Genomic DNA, 20,104 nt, shown 5'->3' with positions numbered 1-20,104 from the left:
AAGACTGATTATGCCCTTTACCCTCATTTGTATCAATCACCAGAAGAAGCCCTAAATTCCTTTGTTACCTCTCATCACATGCACTCTACTCCTTCATAGCCTGTCCTCACTTCTATTTCTCAACCTAGCCCACTGGCCATCCCTGTCATCTGTGTTAATTCTTCTCACATTTCCCATCTAGAGCTCATTATTTCATGAGTTCTCTAGAGTTCAGTTCTTTCTATATACGCCCAAGGTGATTTCACTCAGACTTAGGGCTTTAAATATCACCTACCACATTTTATCTCTAGCCTGTATCTTTCTCTGAATTCTTATAAATGATCCTGCAAACACATAAATGCAACCTAATCCTCCTGCTATTTTCCCCAAATCAGTAGATGGTAACTATCCTTCCAGGTGCTCACATTACCCACATCCAATCTATCACACAATGCACCTTCAAGTATGTCTACAATGGGAACTCTGCACCGTCTCCACACTGCTATGACTCACTCCTAAGTCACTACTACCTCTTACCTGGATTACTGCAATAATGCCTTTGCCTGCTCTCACAAGTGGCTTACTTCTAACCCCTTAACCATAGTAACCCTTTCAAAACAAGATACCTCATGTCACTCCTCCACGTGTTTTCCACCCTTTTCATAGTAAAAGTCTTCCTATGACCAAAAGGGTCTATAAGATCTGGTTCCTAATATTTTTCTGACTGCATCTTTCATCTGACTCACCTCATGGTATCTTCCTGCTGTTTCTAAACACTCCAATCATGCTCTTGCCTCAGGCCATTGCATTTGTTGATCCTTTGACTTGTTTATGATTTGCTTCCTTATTTCTTCAGCTCCCTGCTTAACTACCACTTACCCATGAGTCCTTCCCTTAGTCATTACCTGTATGAAACAGTATATATCACATACCCCCATTCCCTGTATTTCTTAACCTGCTTTATGTCCATAGCACTTCTAACCATCTATCATACTAATCTTTTTACTTGTTTATTATCTATTTCTTGTTTGCCAATTTGAGTGCTAGCTCCATGAATGCAGGAATTTAACTCTTATTTTCCTAGGCCAGTAAAAAAACAGAAGAGAAGGGATATGAAAAGTATACAGACCATGAATACAAACTATTAAGGAAGGGAGGATATAAGACAGGAAGTACAGTGAAAAGATGGCAAGGTCAAAATTTAATAGATTCTGATGGGACCAAAGAGTTGCTTGCTGATCAAGAGGGAACAAGCTAGAAAGAAAGGAGATGGTGGTATTTTTGAACCACACAAACAATTTAAACTTCTGTCTTCTTTTTTTTTTAAGTTTATTTATTTTTTTAGTAATCTGTGCACCCAATGTGGGGCTTGAACTCACAACCCCAAGATTATGAGTCACACACTCCTGCAACTGAGATAACCAGGTGCCCCTAAACTTCTGTTTTCTGATAAGTGTATTCTCCTTATTAAACTCGCAAAAAATCTGAGATTAAACAAACTCTAAAACTTGTTAGCCAGCCCTGAAAAAAGCATTTTCTCAAGAAACTTATATTTGCTAAGTACTGTTCACATGAGATCTAACTGCATCTTCAAGGGTTTACTATGTATAGCCTTCAAATAAAAGTTTTAGATATCACTTCCTGAATTCTGTACCCAAATCCTACTTCCCAAAAATTCTGCTTTGGTTTACACATCAATATCGCATCAGCAGGTACTTCCTGCCTGTCTTCAACCCAAACTTCTTCCCTTAGACATTCTATCCACTCACACAATTTTAATCTGCAAATCTGTATTCTGCTAATACCTTTGCCAGCACTAGATCTTGACTCCTTGTTTCCCAAATAGCAACTAAACCCTTTGCCTTGCGCTCCAGTTTCCTAGGCTCCTATATTCTTACCCACAGCAGTCTGACTATCTAGACACTAGCTGCTTACATCTATCACCTGCCAGCCTGAGGTTTCAATGTAATAAAGGGTTCAAGTTTGGAACACAGGTCTTTTTCTGACTGCTTCTGCTTTAGACAAGAAGCACCCTTTTTCATAAGACTAAACCTAGTACCCTATTTTCACTTAGTGGTTCAGAAGAATATCTATAGACTTTTGTCAATAGGAACAACATAATTCCTTGGCGATTCTAATCCCTATGTTGATTTTCACTCATAAATTCCTTTGCTCTAGGAAACTGATTACCATCCTGATTCAGCTAAACACAGTGACTGGATTAAACTATGGAGAAAGATAAGGTAGATGGTGGGTAACAGCCACCTGATGGAACTTCTCTTCTAAACACTTACCTGAAACTGATTAATAAAAGGTGCTATATTCAATCCAAGAGTGCGTTCTGTTCCTTGAACAGCACTCTCTTCTACCAGTGTCTGTGATTCCACAAGCAACCCAAACATCAACACATACTGAGGAAAGATCTTGCCTCCAGATTGCAGCAAACACCTAGAGAAGGAGAAATGTTTTAAAAATCATCTTGATTCCCTACATTTTATAAATACCAATAACTAATTCATAATGAATTGGTAAACTACAGATTGTACCTAATCTAATGGACTGTATGTTATTGGCTGGTTGTTCAGAGTGATAAACCACCGGAAATAATTTCCCAAAAAGTCAAAGTGGCCGCTGATCCATGAAAGAGAAAAACAACCAGTTGGCTTGATGGATGTAAGTCTTTAGATTCAGGAAGAGTAATCAATGGATATTAAAACTAGTGGGTGAAAGTTTTATTTGGAAAAATATATTTACATCATCTCCAAGTATCGTCTCCACAAATGGCTTACTAGTTACAAAGGGAAAAACAGCAACTTACTATGGAAAAACCCAGTGAATACAACTTAAAACACACTGACCTAAATTAATATCAACAATCATGGGATAAAGCAATACTATATGCCTCCTAATGTGACAAAACTTCTGTGAGGAAAACTGAGGAAGACTGGGGAGAAAAAAAGGAATATAGGAGATTACTGGGATAGGGAAATGTTTAATATAGACTATATGTTAAATAATAGTATTTTTATCAATGTTAAGTTTCCTGAATGTGATTTTATTGTGATATGTAGGGAAAAGCCTTTGTTCTAAGGAGATACATGCTAAATGTTAAACCGTGAAGGTTATAAAGACAAAACAATAGTCTTATGTTCATTGTTACTATTCTTGCAATTTTTCTTAAGTTTGAAATTTTGAAATATTTCAAAATAAAAAGTTGATGGAAAACTTTATGATAAGTAAACAGACTGCTCTTGTAACAGCTCTCCCTAAAGATTAGGTCATTGGAAGCCAAGTCATAACTGGGTCATTTGATGAACATGGAATCAGCAAGGGAAGTTAGAGATGATTCCTAAGTATAATGCCATTAGACTGAGACAAGTCATGATCCTAAACCAAGACAATCTCTCTTCAGTAAATAAATATAAGTACATCATCATTTACATTGTAGTAAGTCCTACATATTATATAGATCAGCCTAAAAAAGGACTTCACAGTACTTTGCTCATTTTTGTTATTGCTTTCCTATCAACTTCTAGTATTTTAGGTAAAGTCTAGTAGAAATTAATCTCTATAATTAATAAAACTACACAGCTCTTAACAAAATTCCTGTCTATGTCTTTACCAAACCAGATAAAAATGTGTCTTCCTAAAAAACTGGAGAAATCTACCTATTTTGCTCAAATGGATCAGGTTTATTCCTGATAATTCATGGCACTAATTTTTCTGAAAAAATTATGAAGTTATCTCTAATTGTGATCCATTTAAATAGAGCCAGATCTAATCACTCTTAAGATCACAATTTCTCAAATGACAGACCAGCCACAGAGCTTTATGCTCTTGACTAAATTCCCTCCATCCCCAGTAACCACAAGAGGATACTGTTCTATGAAATTTGCAAGCTGAAAAAGCACATAGGGTTATAAGTCAACCTTCTAACCATAAAAATCTATAGGGAAAAGGAAGGGAGGGCATTACATCAAATTATTTCAGAAAATTAGACTAAACAAAATATCAAAATTTTATCTTCTGAACCCTAAAAAGTCAGAACAGGCTGACTAGAGTACTAACAACTGTGCTAGAGATAAATACTATACACAAAGGCAGTATATGATAATTATTTTAATAGACCATGGTCATACTATTTTAATCTAAAATGTTATACAATGGGGCACCCGGGTGGCTCAGTTGGTTAAGCGTCCAACTTCGGCTCAGGTCATGATCTCACAGTTTGTGAGTTCGAGTCTCGCATCGGGCTCTGTGCTGACAGCTCTGAGCCTGGAACCTACTTCAGATTCTGTGTCTCCCTCTCTCTCTACCTCTCTCTGCCTCTCTCTCTCTCTCTCTCTCTTTCTCTCAAAAGTAAATAAACATTAAAACATTTTTAATATAAATAAATAAAATGTCACACAAATCCTTAACTCAATATTACTGTCACTAACAGGAATGCTCCTTAGTTATGTTTAGATAAAAGAGTTAATTGCCTTGAAACTCTGCTTAGCTTTACTGACACTGGTTTGTTGTCACTTATACCACTGCAGCTGCCAGACTCCTCGATGGATCCTCTGCAAAGCCAAATAATACTTCTGAACCATCTGTGCCTTCAGCAGTGAGAAAATACGTTCCAACTCAAAAGTCTAACCATAAATGGCAAAAATTCTGAAGAAACTCTTCAGTTTCCTTGTGACCCAACACAAGATGTTTTTAAATGCGTTTTAAATTAAAAAAAAAAAAAAAGTACCAAGCTTTTAAACTTCTTCCTGTATTTTAATCTAGTATGACTGAGCAAAGTCTAAGAATGAAGATTTTAAAACAATGACTACAAAGAAAGGTAGCTAGAAACTAAATATTTAAGTCTGTGAAATGGCTCATTTTCCCTTGCCTTGTTTGGGGGTGCTCAGAGGAGTTCTAGTGAGACAGATGCCCTTATCCCAGATATAACTTCACCCTCTTTCACCAGTCATGAGACCTCCCCTCTGTTAAACACTGACCATTAATAACAGGAGGCCTGTGTGAGAAGTATCTGCATACCTCTGTCCCCAGAATCAAGATAAGCCCGCCCATTCAGGTAAGGAGATTGAACAATAGCTTGGGCTGAAGGAAAGAAGCACTGGTTCTTCACTGTTACTCAGGAGGTAGGTATTTGGAGGGGAGGGAACACTGGTTAAAACAATAATCATGGGCACTACCAGCATTTAGTGACCAGAGGTGCCAAACATCCTGCAATCCATAGGACAATCCTATATAAGAAAATTAAACCAAAACTGTCCCACCCAAACTTCCAATAGGACACCTGCCCCAACTAAGAAACACCAGGAAAAGGAGTTGGTAGCTTTATATAAGATGTTTCCCACTAATATAACTAATCATTCAGACAGAACACACTGCTCAATTGCTTTTATAACCAAACATGCTTTTTAAAAATCCTTTAAAGGTTACATTTAAATAAAATGTGACTGACTGAACGCTTTTCCACTAAAGATCAGGAACAAGAAAAGGACACCCACTTTCATTACTTCCATTCAATGTAGTCACTGTAAGTCCTAGGGGAAGCAATCAGGCAAGAAGAATAAAGGGCATCAAAGTTGGAAATGAAGAAGTAAAACTATCTCTGTGCATAAACAACATTAACATACATGTAAAAGCCTCTGAAGATTCCACATAAAAATATTACAACTAATTAATTCAGCAAAGTTGCAGGACATAAAACCAACACACACAAATTAGTGGTATTTCTGCAATTAATATGAACAACCCAAAAAGGAAATTTAGGAAACAATTTCACTTTCTATAGCGTCAAAGTAATAAAGTACTTAGGAATAAACTTAGCCAAGCAGGTGGAAAAGTCTTGTAAACTGAAAACTATAAACATTGCTGGAAGAAATTAAAGAAGACACAAATAAATCAAAAGACATCCCACATTCGTGGACTAGAAGAAAATACTGTTGCTACCCAAAGTGAGCTACCCAAAGTGAGCTATACAGATTTAATGTAGTCCCTTTCAAATCCCAACAGCATTGTTTACCAAAATAGAAAACCCCATCCTAAAATTATATGGAATTTCAAGGGATCCAGAATAGCCAAAACAATCTTGAAAAAGAACAAAGTTGGAAGTTTTACACTTCCTGATTTCAAAACTTACTACAAAGTACAGGGAAAATGACCATATAAATAAAATGGTGGAAAAGGAAGCCTCAGATTCACCTCTTCCCACAGAGACACTTACTTACCCAAAACTGCACAGACTAGGGGCACTTGGGTGGCTCAGTCAGTTAAGCATCTGACTCTTGGTTTCAGCTCAGGTCACAATCCCACAACTTCTGAGTTCGAGCCCCACCTTGGGCTCTACATTGGCAGTGTGGAGCCTGCTTGAGATTCTCTGTCTCCCTTTCTCTCTGCCCCTCCCCCACCTGAGCTCTCTGTCTCTCTCAGAAATAAACATGAAAAAAAAAAAAAAAAACCTAAAAAACACACAGACTAAACTGTTTCTGTGAGATACCTAGAAACTAGTTAAGCGGTTCCTGTACTCCAAGCCAGTACACGGCCAGAAAGAACTATATGGAAGATGACAGGAAAGTGTATCGCATTTACTTGCCACAGTCCCCAGCTACAGCACAGTACAATCAAGAGACAACCCCCAATTCCCAGCTTCTTGTTGGGGAGACAAACAGAAGAATGGAACGTACATCCAACACTATGACTTTTGGGAGTGCTGCCCAAGGAACTGGTTTCTGTCTCACACGAAATCTAAGTGACAAAAAATGGGCGCCAGGCTGGGGCCCTCTGGTAGATTACAAAGGCGATCGATCACTTGGCTTAAAGACCAGAGAGTCTGCAGTTCCACAGACAGGCATCAGGGTGAGCTCTGGTATTATGACTTGCTATAGCACCAAGGGAGCTGCAGTACTTCAGACCGATACTAGGGGAGCTCCTGAGGAGAAACCAGCAAGACTTCAACTAGCTGACACACAAAAGCCCCAAAGAAGCTACATGCCCAGAAAAGGCTTGCGAGGTCTTCAGAATCTCTAGTCAGGCTGAATGGTAAAGGTCCTCCCTGTACAAAGCCTCCCTGTACAAAAACTGAGAGAGATGAGGCGTTCTTCTAAAAGCTCAAGTCCTAACAAAAGTTAATGTGGCATACAAACACGGAAACATGGCGTAATCAAAGGACATTAAATATCCAGAAATTGACCCTAATGAAACAGATACAAGAATTAAAATTAACTATCATTAGGATGCTCAAATAAATGAAATGCAGAAAATTATGCATAAATAAATAGAGAATATCAACAAAGACATAGAAACTATAAAAAAGAACCAAACAAATTGTGAGCTGAAAAATAACTGAATTGAACATTTTACTAGTGGGATTCAACAGAGACTTGACCAGACATAATGATCAAATTCGAAAACAGACAAATGAGACTACATCAAACTTAAAAAATTCTGCACATCAAAGGCCTAAAGGACACAATCAACAGAGTGAAAAGGCAACCTATGAAATGAGAGAAAATATCAGTAAATCATGTATCTCATAAGGGGTTAACATCCAGGATATATAACAAACTCCTATAACTCAACTACAGCAAAAATCTGATTAAAAAATGGGCAATGGACTTCAATAGGAAGTTCTTGAAAGAAGATATAAAAATGACCAACAACAATATGCAAAAATGCTCAATATCACTAATCACAAGAGAAATGCAAATCAAACCATAAAACATGAGCCTACACCCATTAGGATGTCTACTATCAAAAGAACAGAAAATAAACAAATGTTGGTAAAGATGTGGAGAAACTGGAATCCTTGTGCACTGCTGATAGAAATGTAAAATGGTACAGCCATTATAAAAAAGATTCTGGAGATTCCTCAAAAAATTAAAAATAGAATTACCATATGACTCAGTTAATTGCACCTCTGGATATATATCAAAAGAACTGAAAGTAGGGGCGCCTGGGTGGTTCAGCTGGTTGAGCATCAGACTCTGGATTTCGGCTCAGGTCATGATCTCATGGTTTGTGAGTTTGAGCCCGGCATCCCTGCTTGGGATTCTCTCTCTCTCTCCCCCTCTCTCTGTCCCTCCCCTACTTGCACTCTTCGTCTCTCTCTCAAAAAAAATAAATAAATAAACTTAAAAAAAATCAACTGAAAGCAGAATCTCAGAGATTATTCACAGTAGCTAAAATGTAGAATAACTCAAGTGTCCATCAATAGATGAATGGCTAATGGCATATTTATATAGTGGAATATTACGGTTTAAAAAGAAGGAAATCCTGTTACATGTTACAATGTGGGTGAACCTCAAGGACCTTCCTGTAAGTGAAATATATCAGTAGTCACATAAGACAAATACCATATGATTCCATATATGAAGTATCTAAAGTACTCAAAATAATACAAAATAGTAATAGAAATTAGAAAGGTGGTTGCCAAGGGCTTGCGGGGTGAGGGGAATTAGTGTTTTATGGTCATAAAGTTTCAGTTTTGCAAGATGAAAAAGTTCTAGAGACCTATTGGTTACAATGTGAAAATACCTTAGTACTACTTAGCTGTATACTTAAAAATGGTTTAGATGATAAATTGAATGTTTCCCACATAAAAAAAGAATTAGTTACTTAAAAACAAACTTATTATGAAGCTACAGTAATCAAACCAGGATGGTACTGGCATAAAGGGAGACATGTAGATCAATGAAACAGAATTCAAGAGCTCAGAAATAAACCTTGACATATACGGTGAAATGATTTTTGCCAAGGGTATCAAGAGCATTCGATGTGGAAAAGACAGTCTTTTCTATTAACAGTGTTTGGAAAACTGGATATCCACACTCATAAGAGTGAAGCTGGGCCCTAACTATATACCATATACAAAAATTAAGTTAAAATGGATCAAAGACCTAAATGTAAGACCTAAAACTATAAACACTCTTAGAGAAAACATGAGAGAATAGTTTTAGGCCACAGAATCTGACAATAATTTCCTGGATATCAAACCAAAAGCACAGGCAACAAATTAAAAAAAAAAAAAAGTGGACTGTATAAAAATTTAAATTTCTGCACATCAAAAGAAACTTTCAGGGCACTCAGTTAAGCATCTGACTTCAGCTCAGGTCATGATCTTGTGATTTGTGGGTTCCGGCCCCACTTCAGGCTCTGTGCTGACAGCATGGAGCCTGGAGTCGCTTCAGATTCTCTGTCTCCCTCTCTCTCTCTGCCCCTCCCTGCTCCTCTCAAAAATAAATAAACATTAAAAAAACAAAAAGATACTTTCAATAAAGTAAAAAGGCAACCAACCCACAGAATTGGAGAAAATATTTGTAAATTATCTGATAAGGAATTAATATCCAAATACATAGAGAATTCCTAAAAATCAAAAAAAAAAAAAGTCTGACTCAAAAATTGGCAAAGAACTTGAAAAGACATTTTTCCAAAGAAGATATAAAGACAGCCAATAAGCACTTATTTTAAAAAGCTCAACAACACTAATTAATAGGGAAATGCAAATCAAAACATTAAGACATCATCTCCCACCCAGTAGGATAGCTACAAAACAAAAAACAAAAAACAAAAAAAAAACAGAAAATAACAAGTGCTGGTGAGGATTTAAACCCTGTGTACTGCTGATGGGAATATAAAACTGTACATCAACTGTGGAAAGCAGTATAGCAGTTGCTCAAAAAATTAAAACTAGAATTACCATATGATCCAGCAATTCCACTTCTGGATATATACCCAAAAGAATTTCAAGCAGGGTCTGAAAGATATTTGCATTCTCATGTTCATTATTATTGTTATTCACAATAGCTAAAAGGTGGAAGTAACTCAAGTGTCCATCAATGAATGAATAAGCAAAATGTGATATATACATACAATGCAATATGATTCAGCCTTAAAAAAAAAAAGAAGTTCTGACACATGCTACAACATGGATGAACCTTGGAGGACATTATTCCAAGTGAAATAAAGAGAGTAACAAAAATATAAATATAGTATAGTTCCAGTCATATGAGGTCATAAGAGTAGTCAAACTCATAGAAGCAGAGACTAGAATCATGATTGTTAGCTGCTGGGGAGAGGATGGAATGGGGAGTTATTGTTTAATGTGCATAAGGTTTCAGTTTTACAAGATGAAAAGAGTTATGGGGATAATTGAAGGTGATGATGGTTGCACATTATGAAAATATTTAATACCACCAAACTGTACATTTAAAGATAGTTAAGATGGTAAATTTTATGTTATGTGCATTTTACCACAATAAAAAAAATTTGAAAAAGAATTAAAACTGAAGATAAAATAAACCATTAGGTAAAGTGTCTTTCTAAATAAGTCAAACTTCATTTGTGTTAAAAATTCATAGAGCTGAAATTCCTTCCAAGGTGGCTAATGCAATATCCCTCATTTTACAGATGAGGAAAACTGAGGATGAGAGTCTATATTGTGATTTATAGAAAATTTTACTAGGGGTGCCTGGGTGGCTCAGTCGGTTAAGTGTCCGACTTCAGCTCAGGTCACGATCTCACGGTCCGTGAGTTCGAGCCCCGCGTCGGGCTCTGGGCTGATGGCTCGGAGCCTGGAGCCTGCTTCTGATTCTGTGTCTCCCTCTCTCTCTGCCCCTGCCCCGTTCATGCTCTGTCTCTCTCTGTCTCAAAAATAAATAAAACGTTAAAAAAAAAAAAATTTTAAAAAAAAAATTTCACTACTTCAGGAATTCATTAACAAATGTGAGACTAGCTCTGAACCCTTTAAGCATCATGTTCTGGGGCGCGTCGGTGGCTCAGTCGGTTAAGCGGCCGACTTTGGCTCAGGTCATGATCTTGCGGTCAGTGAGTTCAAGCCCCGCGTTGGGCTCTGTGCTGACAGCTCAGAGCCTGGAGCCTGTTTCAGATTCTGTGTCTCCCTCTCTCTGACCCTCCCCCACTTCATGCTCTGTCTCTCTCTGTCTCAAAAATAAATAAATGTTAAAAAATAAAAAAAAAATTTTTTAAAGTCGGTTAAGCACCACGTTCTAAACTATCGAGTATATCTGCTTAAAATTTTATGTGCGTGTATGTATGTATTTGTGTCAAATCTCTGTATCCCCATAATTTGTGATACGTACAAAACTGTTTTGAAGAAAAAAAAAGTGGTGATTTTTATTTGTTACTCCATAAGAAGAGTTTGGTTAACAAAAGAAAATGTATATAGAACCTAAAATATAATTACCCACAGAATCAAACACTTTTTCCTGGTTTTGTCAAATGTTTTTTTCTTCAATAGATAATCTGCCTTTGCTATTGCAATCTGGTCTGTATTCCCACCGCTTTTCCTATACTACAAAACAACCCATATATATACCACAAAATTCAAAATCTGTAACATTCATTTTACTCAAATTTGGATCCCCAAATGTTAAATATTGCCATCTTTTCAGATCTGAGCAGCATGACCAAAGGACTTTGAAGCTTAGCCAAATTTGCTTTCAGTATTAAATATTAGGGTCAAGTTTGCCTCCAGCAACAACACTGAAGGGAAAATCTCTTAGGGAGATAACTGTACTATAAAATAAAGACTTCAAGACCTAAGAGGACTGGGATTGTTCATAAGAAGCACTCTGCTCAGGGCACCTGGGTGGCTCAGTTGGATGAGCATCTGATTCTTGATACCTGCTCAGGTCATGATCTCACTGTTTGTGAGACTGAATCCCGAGTCAGGTTCTGTGTTGACAGTGTGAAGCCTGCTCGGGATTCCCTCTCCCTCTTTCTCTGCCTCTCCCCCACTTATGCACACACACACTCTCTCAAAATAAACATTAAAAAAAATTTTTTTTTAAAGAAGCACCCTGCTCTCCCAACATATCATCAACTGTGTATTATATATCTCTTAAAGATACGTCTTATTAAGATGTGATTTGATTTTTCCTTATTTACCCTGAATGTCTTATCTGTTCTTATAGATCTCTACTTGATTCTCTATATCATACATAGACAGTCCAATCTCAAAGCAGGCTCTCTTCTTCACACCTACAGAGCAGGGATTCCTTTAGACCAAAAACAATGAGTAATGACATGCACACAAAGAGAAAGGCATAAAGTCACATGTCCTGAAAAGCAATGCTTAGAACATACTATGATCATAACTCATCTGTACAGTTATGCCACTGAAGAACTAAACCAATTTATATTAATTTAAGCTCAAAATACAAAAGTTGCATTTTGTGTTTTACCTGGATATCGCAGCTTTTTCCATTATTTCCTGCTGAATGAGCCCAGATGGCTCAATGACATCCAGTATAATTATACTCCACAACTTGTCTGATTTTGGCCTTTGCAACACAGCAGATTCATCTTCCACGTGTCTCAGCCAAAACTCAAGTGTTTCTTTAGGAAAGTGATTGGCTTCAGATATGAGGTCCAGAGTTATACGATGTTGGTCTTTCTCCACAGAACTGTAAGGTTTAACCTGCCCAAGTGTGCCAGCAATTATGGGCAGAATGGAGAAGCCTTCGGAAACATCTAACACATAGAATGGTTCAGGGATGCTCTCTTCTGAATTACTCTGTCCACTTCCACAGCTCATCTCATTATTCTGGCAGTGAGTATCCATGGCCTGACACAGTTTCTCTGGAGTCAATGAAGACAACACTTTTCTCATTGCCATTTTAAAGCTTTCATGATAGAGGTTGTTATTAAGCAAAGCAATTTCTGTGGATTCCAATATACATGTCTGCTCCATAGCATCTGGTTTGCTGGTCTGAAGGTTAGCCAGGGCACTACAGAGTTCAGCTTCACTTCCTAAGGAGAACAAGTCTTTATCCTTGCTAAAATCTTTTCCAACATCCATTTCATGTTCTGAACTGAAAACACCGATATTCTGGATTCTTAAGTAACAATCTTGACAAGACACTTCCATCATCACCTGGTCCCCAGATTTTATCCAGTAGTCTCCATAAAACAGTAAGAGAGAAAGAAAAATTGTAATTAATATATTTATAAGTCTAAGAATCATACAAATACTTCCACCCTCCCCTCATTTTGAAATCACTACAGGAAAGATTACATCTATTGATTTAACAGAATTAAGTGAATTAATTTATTCATGTCCTACAAAAAAACTAGGAAAAATCCCTACAGCTTTACTTAGTGAAAAACTTAAGTTTGAAGATTCAATTAACTAATGGCATAATAGACTCAAGAGCTCCATTATTGGACCCCAACTATTAGTTTTATAGTGCCTTTACTACAATCACTAGGTATCATGTCCCCATATTATGGAGTGGGGAAAGGGGTACAGGAGACTCCCAATCCTCTTCAGTAGTGAAGCGAATAACAAAGATAAATAAAAGTCAGGGATCAATACCAAATCTCACTTTAGCTTAAAGGGGCATTCTTTTCTCTAACAGCAATTTCCAAAAAGAACAAGGCAGCATTCAATAGAACCTTGTCAGTAATATTTCTGTTTATATTTAAACATTCTTTCATATTTAGGAATTTGATAATATAAGGAAGGACTAAGTCCTACAATAAAGAGTGTTATGGTCTTATCCATAAACTTTCAAACTTGGTAAAACTTTAAAATGTGCACGTATAATCACAATTTCTTCTTATCAGCATTTAGAGATGGTTGAAAATACAAATTATTCTTTTGTTTACACATTTAAAATGTCCTTTCCCTAAGAAGGATTAAAATTTTTAAAGCCCATCTAAGTTACTATAAGAAAGTTAGAATAAACAAAATAACACATGAAAAGATGTGCAACATCACTAATCATCAGGGAAATGCAAATCAAAACCACAGTGAGATGTAACCTCACACCTGTCAGAATGGCTAAAATCAAAAACACAAGAAACAAGTGTTGGCAAAGATGTGCACTGTGGGTGGGAATAGTGTGGAAAAGAGCATGGAGGTTCCTCAATAAATTAAAAATGTAATTACCCCTGCTGGGTATTTATTCAAAGAACACGAAAACACTAATTCAAAGGGATACACACACCCTTATGTTTATAGCAGCATTATTTACAATAGTCAAGGTATGGAAGCAGCCCAAGAGAACACTGATAGATAAATGGATAAAGAAATGTGGTATAGAAGAGAGGTGGGCTGGGGGATGGGTTAAATAGGTGATGGGGATTAAGGAATACACTTGGTATGATGAGCACCAGGTGATGTATAGAGGTGTTGAATCATTATAGCATACATTTGAAACTATAATTACATTGTATGTTAACTGGAACTTAAATAAAAACTTAGAAAAAAAAGATGTGATATATATATACAATAGAATATTACTTGGCCATAAAAAGGAATGAAATCTTGCCATTTGCAACAATATGGATGGATCTACAGAGTATAATGCTTAATGAAATAGGTCAGTCAGAGACAGACAAATACCACACGATTTCATTCATACGTGGAATTTAAAAAACAAAATAAACAAACAAAGAAAAAAAAAGAGACAAACCAAAAAACAGACTCTTAACTACAGTGAACAAACTTATGGTTACCAGAGGGGAGGGAGGTGGATGGATGGGTGAAATAGGAGGTGAGAATTAAGAATATATTTATGATGGGGTGCCTGGATGGCTCGGTGCATTGAGCATCTGACTCTTGATCTTGGCTCAGGTCATGAACTCATGGTTTCTAAGATCATGCCCTCCATCAGGCTCTGCACTAACATCGTGGAGCCTGCTTGGGATTCCCTCTCCCTCTCTCTCCTCCCCTCCCCTACTCACATGCATGCACATGCATACATAATCTCTCTCAAAATAAATAAGCATTAAAAAAAGAGTATATTTATGATGAGCTTGAATAGAGAATTGCTGAATTATCACATTGATGATCTGAAACTAATGTAACACGATATGTTAATTATACTGGAATTATAGTTTTAAAAATAAAACAAATAAAGAAAAAATGCCTCTTACTGAGTGCCAGTTGCTATGATAGGCATTTTACATCCATTATCACTGATAATCCCTACAACAATCCTACCAAGTAGGCAGCAGCATCCCATTTTTATACATCACATAATAACAGCTCTGAGACATAACCAGCAAGGCTAAGGCTAGCCAGAGAGTCAGTAGCAGTGCTAAGACTTGAGTCCCAAATCTACCTGACTGACTCCAAAAACACCATACTAGCCACAACACTATACTCATCCCATGACTTAATGGTCTTGCCAAATTAAATCCTTGACTAGGAGACTAAACAGAAATAGAAACTTATTACCTCCCAGTTTAAAACAGGTATAATTTTTCTATGTAATACAACTTACGTGAACTACACTAAAACCCATCAAATTGCTGGCAAAAAAATTTCTACAGAAAAATATCTTTAACATAGAACTTTTCTAAGGAAGTCCATGAATTTATGAGCCCTCTAAAACTGTAAAATGTTGTTTATATGTGTGTGTGTGCATTTCTATGACTCGTGGCTCCACAAATGCCATCAGATCCTACAAGCAGGAAGCACTCCCGCACTAGTACTTTTCTACCATGTTCTATAAAAAGTGGACTAGCATTCTATTATCTGCTGATAACCAGAGTAATTAGAGCTGAAGAAATGATTTAACGGTAGACATTTTTGAATGGTATGCAATTATGTTTTATTCTCTTTCTTAACTATATGTATTAACTATTTAAAACTACTTTTTAAAAAAGAAAGTTCTGAAAAACTTAACCAATCTCCCTCAACTGGAAACTTCATATTCAAAGTAAATTTTCTCACACTGATTGAAATGCTTAGAAGATTAAAGCAACAAGACTAAACAAACACAAACAAACAAACAAAAATTAGACAAGATATACCTGCAAGGTCATGTACGGGGTAGACAGCCTGTTCCCAACATGTTTCCTCACTAGGACTTGTGGATAAACTGTGTTCATCATCAAGCTGGAGTACAAACCAAACCACAATAGCATCTAGTATGCCTTCTTTAATCACAGGAATACCAATTTTACCAGATTTCTTAGTTGCAAGACTTTTTAATTCCTGACAAAAACGTAAAAGGAATGAAAGCAGTTTATATATGCAATATATGCATGCCCTACTATTACATCTCTTTCCATTTCTGTAAGTTCTCAGATCTGCCCAGCATCACTGGGGGAATCAGTATCTTGACACACCGATAGCCATTTCAGGCATACTAAATGAGAAGCTTCAATCTACCACAGTGGAATACCACGGAACTGTTAAAAACAATGAGGCAGAGTAAGTGGGTGGCTCAGTCAGTTGAGCATATGACTTTAGCTCAGGTCATGATCTCACAGTTCGCAAGTTAGAGCTCCGCATAGGGCTCTGTGCTGCCAGCACAGAGTCCGCTTTGGATCCTTGTCCCCTTCTGTCTCTGTCCCTCCCCCGCTGTGCACAAGTGTGTGTGCGCTTTTTCTCTCCCTCAAAAATAAACATTAAAAATAAAATGAGGCACATACATAATACTGATGTAGAGACAAATCCAGGATATACTGTTGAACGAAGGAAGTGAATGGCAAAGAAATAGGGATTGTTTTTGAAAACATGAGCACATGAGTGTGTGTGTGTGTGTGTGTGTGTAGAAAAACAGAAAAGCAAGTCTGAAAAGATATACTTCAAATTGGTGATCTGAGAAAGTAGGACCTAGATTTAAAAAAAGGAAGGGGTGCCTGGGTTGCTCAGTTGGTTAAGTGTCACACTCCTGATTTTGGACGCTCAGCCTGGAGCTCTGAGCTGCTTGGGATTCTCTTTCTCTGTCCCTCCCCCAGCAGCATGCATGTGTGTACTCTCTCTCAAAAATAAATAAATAAAGCTTAAAAAATAATAAAATAAATTTAAAAGGAAGACATATACTTTTTCTTCTATTCTTCTGTATTACTTGAAAGTGTTAAAACAAGCAGATGTTACTTGAAATTTAACTGTGGCAAAGAAAAATTAACGTAAGAAAATCTCAAAATAAGGACAGCTTTGGGGTATTTAGCAACTATAATCATGTTGATCCCTACTGTACAGTTGTATCAGAAAAGAAATGATCTTGAAGCTCAGCCTCAGTAATCAATGTCAAAGTGTTAATGTAGCTCCAAACCACCTCAAGAAAAATCTAGTAACTAATAGGGGATTAAATTATATTAAATGTATTAAATTATAAAGATCTTAGGCTAAAATGACCTTCACAAAGTGTTCTGTGCTCACGCAGGTTTCATCTAATCTGACTTAAAGACCTTCAGAGAAGGACTCGATGTGACCTTTTTTCATTTCCTTAGGCACTTCCTTTGTGTAGCACAGCCTCCCACCACCCACGGATACACACACACAGACACTTAGGGCCATCAACTTGTCCTGGTTTGCTCAAGACTGTTTTAGTTTTTTTTTTTAATTTTTCTTAATGTTTATTTATTTTTGAGAGACAGACAGAGTGAGACACAGCACGAGCAGGGGAGGGGCAGAGAAGGAGGCACAGAATCCGAAGCAGGCTCCAGGCTCTGAGCTGTCAGCACAGAGCCCGAAGTGGGGCCCGAACCCAGGGACTGCGAGATCATGACCCGAACCGAAGTTGGACCCTCAACCAACTGAGCCACCCAGGTGCCCCAAGACTGTTCTAGTTTTAAAAATGAAAGTCCCGTGCCTTGGGAATCTCTCATTTTGGGGCAGACTGATATGGGTGCTCGCCCTAATACACATACAATCTAGAGATCTGGATTACTGTTCATTTCAAGGAATACTGTTAACTTAAAACGGCAGTACAACATTGAGAAAAGTCAGAAAGCTCTAGGTTATAACTCTTGCATTCACACCTGCATAATCTGAGGAAAATGAATGTAAACAAAAGTTCTCTCATCTGTACAGCCCAAGGATAAGTATAACTATATTCAACACTGTTGTAAAAGCAATCTAAGAACACATGTGAAAGCACCCGGCACATTATACATTCCCAACAAACATAAGGGATTTTCTTCCTATGTATTTAAAGTAAATAATTTCAGGAGAAAATACTGGTTACCATTTAATCATTTTCCTTACATATAGTAAACAGAATCCCATGCAAACTCATAAAATAAGACTGTTCTATGTAGTACTTTAAACAATGAATGAAATTTAATGCTCAAAATTGTAACTTTTTTTTTTTACCTGAAGATTGTTGAAATCTACTGTCATAATTTCAAAGCACTCTGTCAAAGCCAAATATCCCCCAGGAACTCGACTCATCTTTTCAGTTGTATATGGTTCCACTGTCTCTTCAGTATCCACAGAAGAACAAGCTGGACTCTGAAATTTCACATTTGTTGGTAAACAGATCCCAGCAACATCCTTAGTACATACCCTGGTAAGAGGGAAAATGAGAAGTGGAAGGGAGAAAGATGGGGTGGGTTTTTTTGTTTTTTTTTTTTGTTTGTTTGTTTGTTTTTAGAATTGAGTCGAGAAAAAATAAACAAAAATGACATAAAAACTTTATTGGCAAAGGTTTCTTAAACACAATACATACACAATCACTAACTATAAAGGAAAACAAATGAAAAATAGATCCACATTACAATTAAGAACTCTGTTCATCAAAAAATACTCAGCTTTAAGAAAGTAAAAAGGCACACTGAGTAGAAGCAATTTATAATACACCTATTCAACAAAGGGCTCGTATCCAAAATATATTTTTAAATTTCTACAAATAAAAGAAAAACAAAAACGGGCAAAAGACTTAGTTCACAAAAGAGCATATCTAAATGGCCAAAAAGCATACAAAAAGTTGCTCAGTTTCACTAGTCACCAGGGAAATGAAGTTAACATACTACACAACCACCAGAATGGGGAAAAGGGAAATGTCAGTACCAAGTGTTGGTGAAGACACACTAGGATCTACACTAGAAGTCTAATACACTATTGGTAGGGGTTTAAAATTAGTAAGACCACTTTGGAAGACTTTTCTTAGTACCTACTCAAGCTGAACATACCCATTCTAGATTCATTCTTAATATAGGAACCTGAAGGTATGTGGCTTTTCTACTTCTGGGAATACAGCCAACAGAAATTCATGTATACAATCACAAAAAGACTGTCCAAGAATGTTTATAATTGTACTACTTCTAATAATCAAAGAACTGGATATAATGTAAATATCCATCAACAGTAAAATGGGCAAATGTCTTGGTATATTTGTACAGTGGCATGCCATACATCAATGAGAATGAACAAGCTACACACCAGTGGATATGGATACTGAAAAAAGGCCAGGCACAAAAAAACCATTCTATATGACCCCACTTGTACAAAATTCAAAACAAGCAAAATAATCTATGATGTCAGAAGTCAGGATAGCAGCTATGGTGTCAGAAGTCAGGATAGCGGGTTTCTACCTAGGGACTTTGTGGGGTGGTGGTAAGGTTCTGAACCTTGATCTGAGCATTAGTTACACAAGTGCATCAACTTCATGAAAATTCATCACACCATAAATTTATGGTTTCTGCACTTGCTATAACAATGTTCTGATGTCGATAAAAGTTTACACTGAAAAGAACACTTCATGAGCATTTAGCAGCACAATTTTATGAAAAAGAAAGACTCCAGAGGAGCCCAGTGGCTCACTTGGTTAAGCATCCAACTCTTGATTTCAGCTCAGGTCAAGGTCGTGAGATTGAGCCCTGCATCAGGCTCTGAGCTGAGCATGGGGCCTGCTTGAGTTTCTCTCCCTTTCTCCTCTCCCTCTACCCCTCCCCTGCCTGCACAGGCTCACTCTTGCTCTTTCTCTCTCTCAAAAAAACAAAAACAAAACTCCAATCTTCTCTCATCTCAGAGGTATTCATTTATTGGTCTATCTGCCCTTACAGGGTTGAGGTTGAATTGTGTACTTCTAGAAAATATTTTATTATACTCTCAAAAGATGAATGAAACTATTAATGATTTTAATAACTCAGAAGTGCTACAGAAACAAAAAGGATATGACAACTTCCTTTCAATTTCTTATAAAATACATGAATATAAATTTATCAAAACTCATGATCAGGGGCGCCTGGGTGGCGCAGTCGGTTAAGCGTCCGACTTCAGCCAGGTCACGATCTCACGGTCCGTGGGTTCGAGCCCCGCGTCAGGCTCTGGGCTGATGGCTCAGAGCCTGGAGCCTGTTTCCGATTCTGTGTCTCCCTCTCTCTCTGCCCCTCCCCCGTTCATGCTCTGTCTCTCTCTGTCCCA

The 20,104-nt window shown here is 37.2% G+C and overlaps 1 protein-coding gene across 3 annotated transcripts in view; it reads right to left on the bottom strand.

Annotated features, from left to right (window-relative positions):
• Positions 1 to 20,104, bottom strand: part of PRMT9 (protein arginine methyltransferase 9) — a 38,733-nt gene that overhangs the window by 2,673 nt on the left and 15,956 nt on the right. For all 3 annotated transcript variants that reach the window (XM_045466195.1, XM_045466205.1, XM_045466213.1), the window contains 4 exons: positions 18,053 to 18,245; positions 15,760 to 15,943; positions 12,180 to 12,897; positions 2,274 to 2,427 (listed from right to left, as the gene is read on the bottom strand). In XM_045466195.1, the coding sequence (XP_045322151.1) occupies positions 2,274 to 2,427; positions 12,180 to 12,897; positions 15,760 to 15,943; positions 18,053 to 18,245 (1,249 nt within the window). The remainder of the gene's footprint in view (positions 1 to 2,273; positions 2,428 to 12,179; positions 12,898 to 15,759; positions 15,944 to 18,052; positions 18,246 to 20,104) is intronic.

This window comes from Leopardus geoffroyi, chromosome B1 (genome assembly GCF_018350155.1).
Source record: "Leopardus geoffroyi isolate Oge1 chromosome B1, O.geoffroyi_Oge1_pat1.0, whole genome shotgun sequence".
In the NCBI taxonomy this organism is placed as follows: Eukaryota; Metazoa; Chordata; class Mammalia; order Carnivora; family Felidae; genus Leopardus; species Leopardus geoffroyi.
The sequence above is the reverse complement of the archived record's forward strand: the minus strand, read 5'-3'. Positions and strand labels throughout refer to the sequence as shown.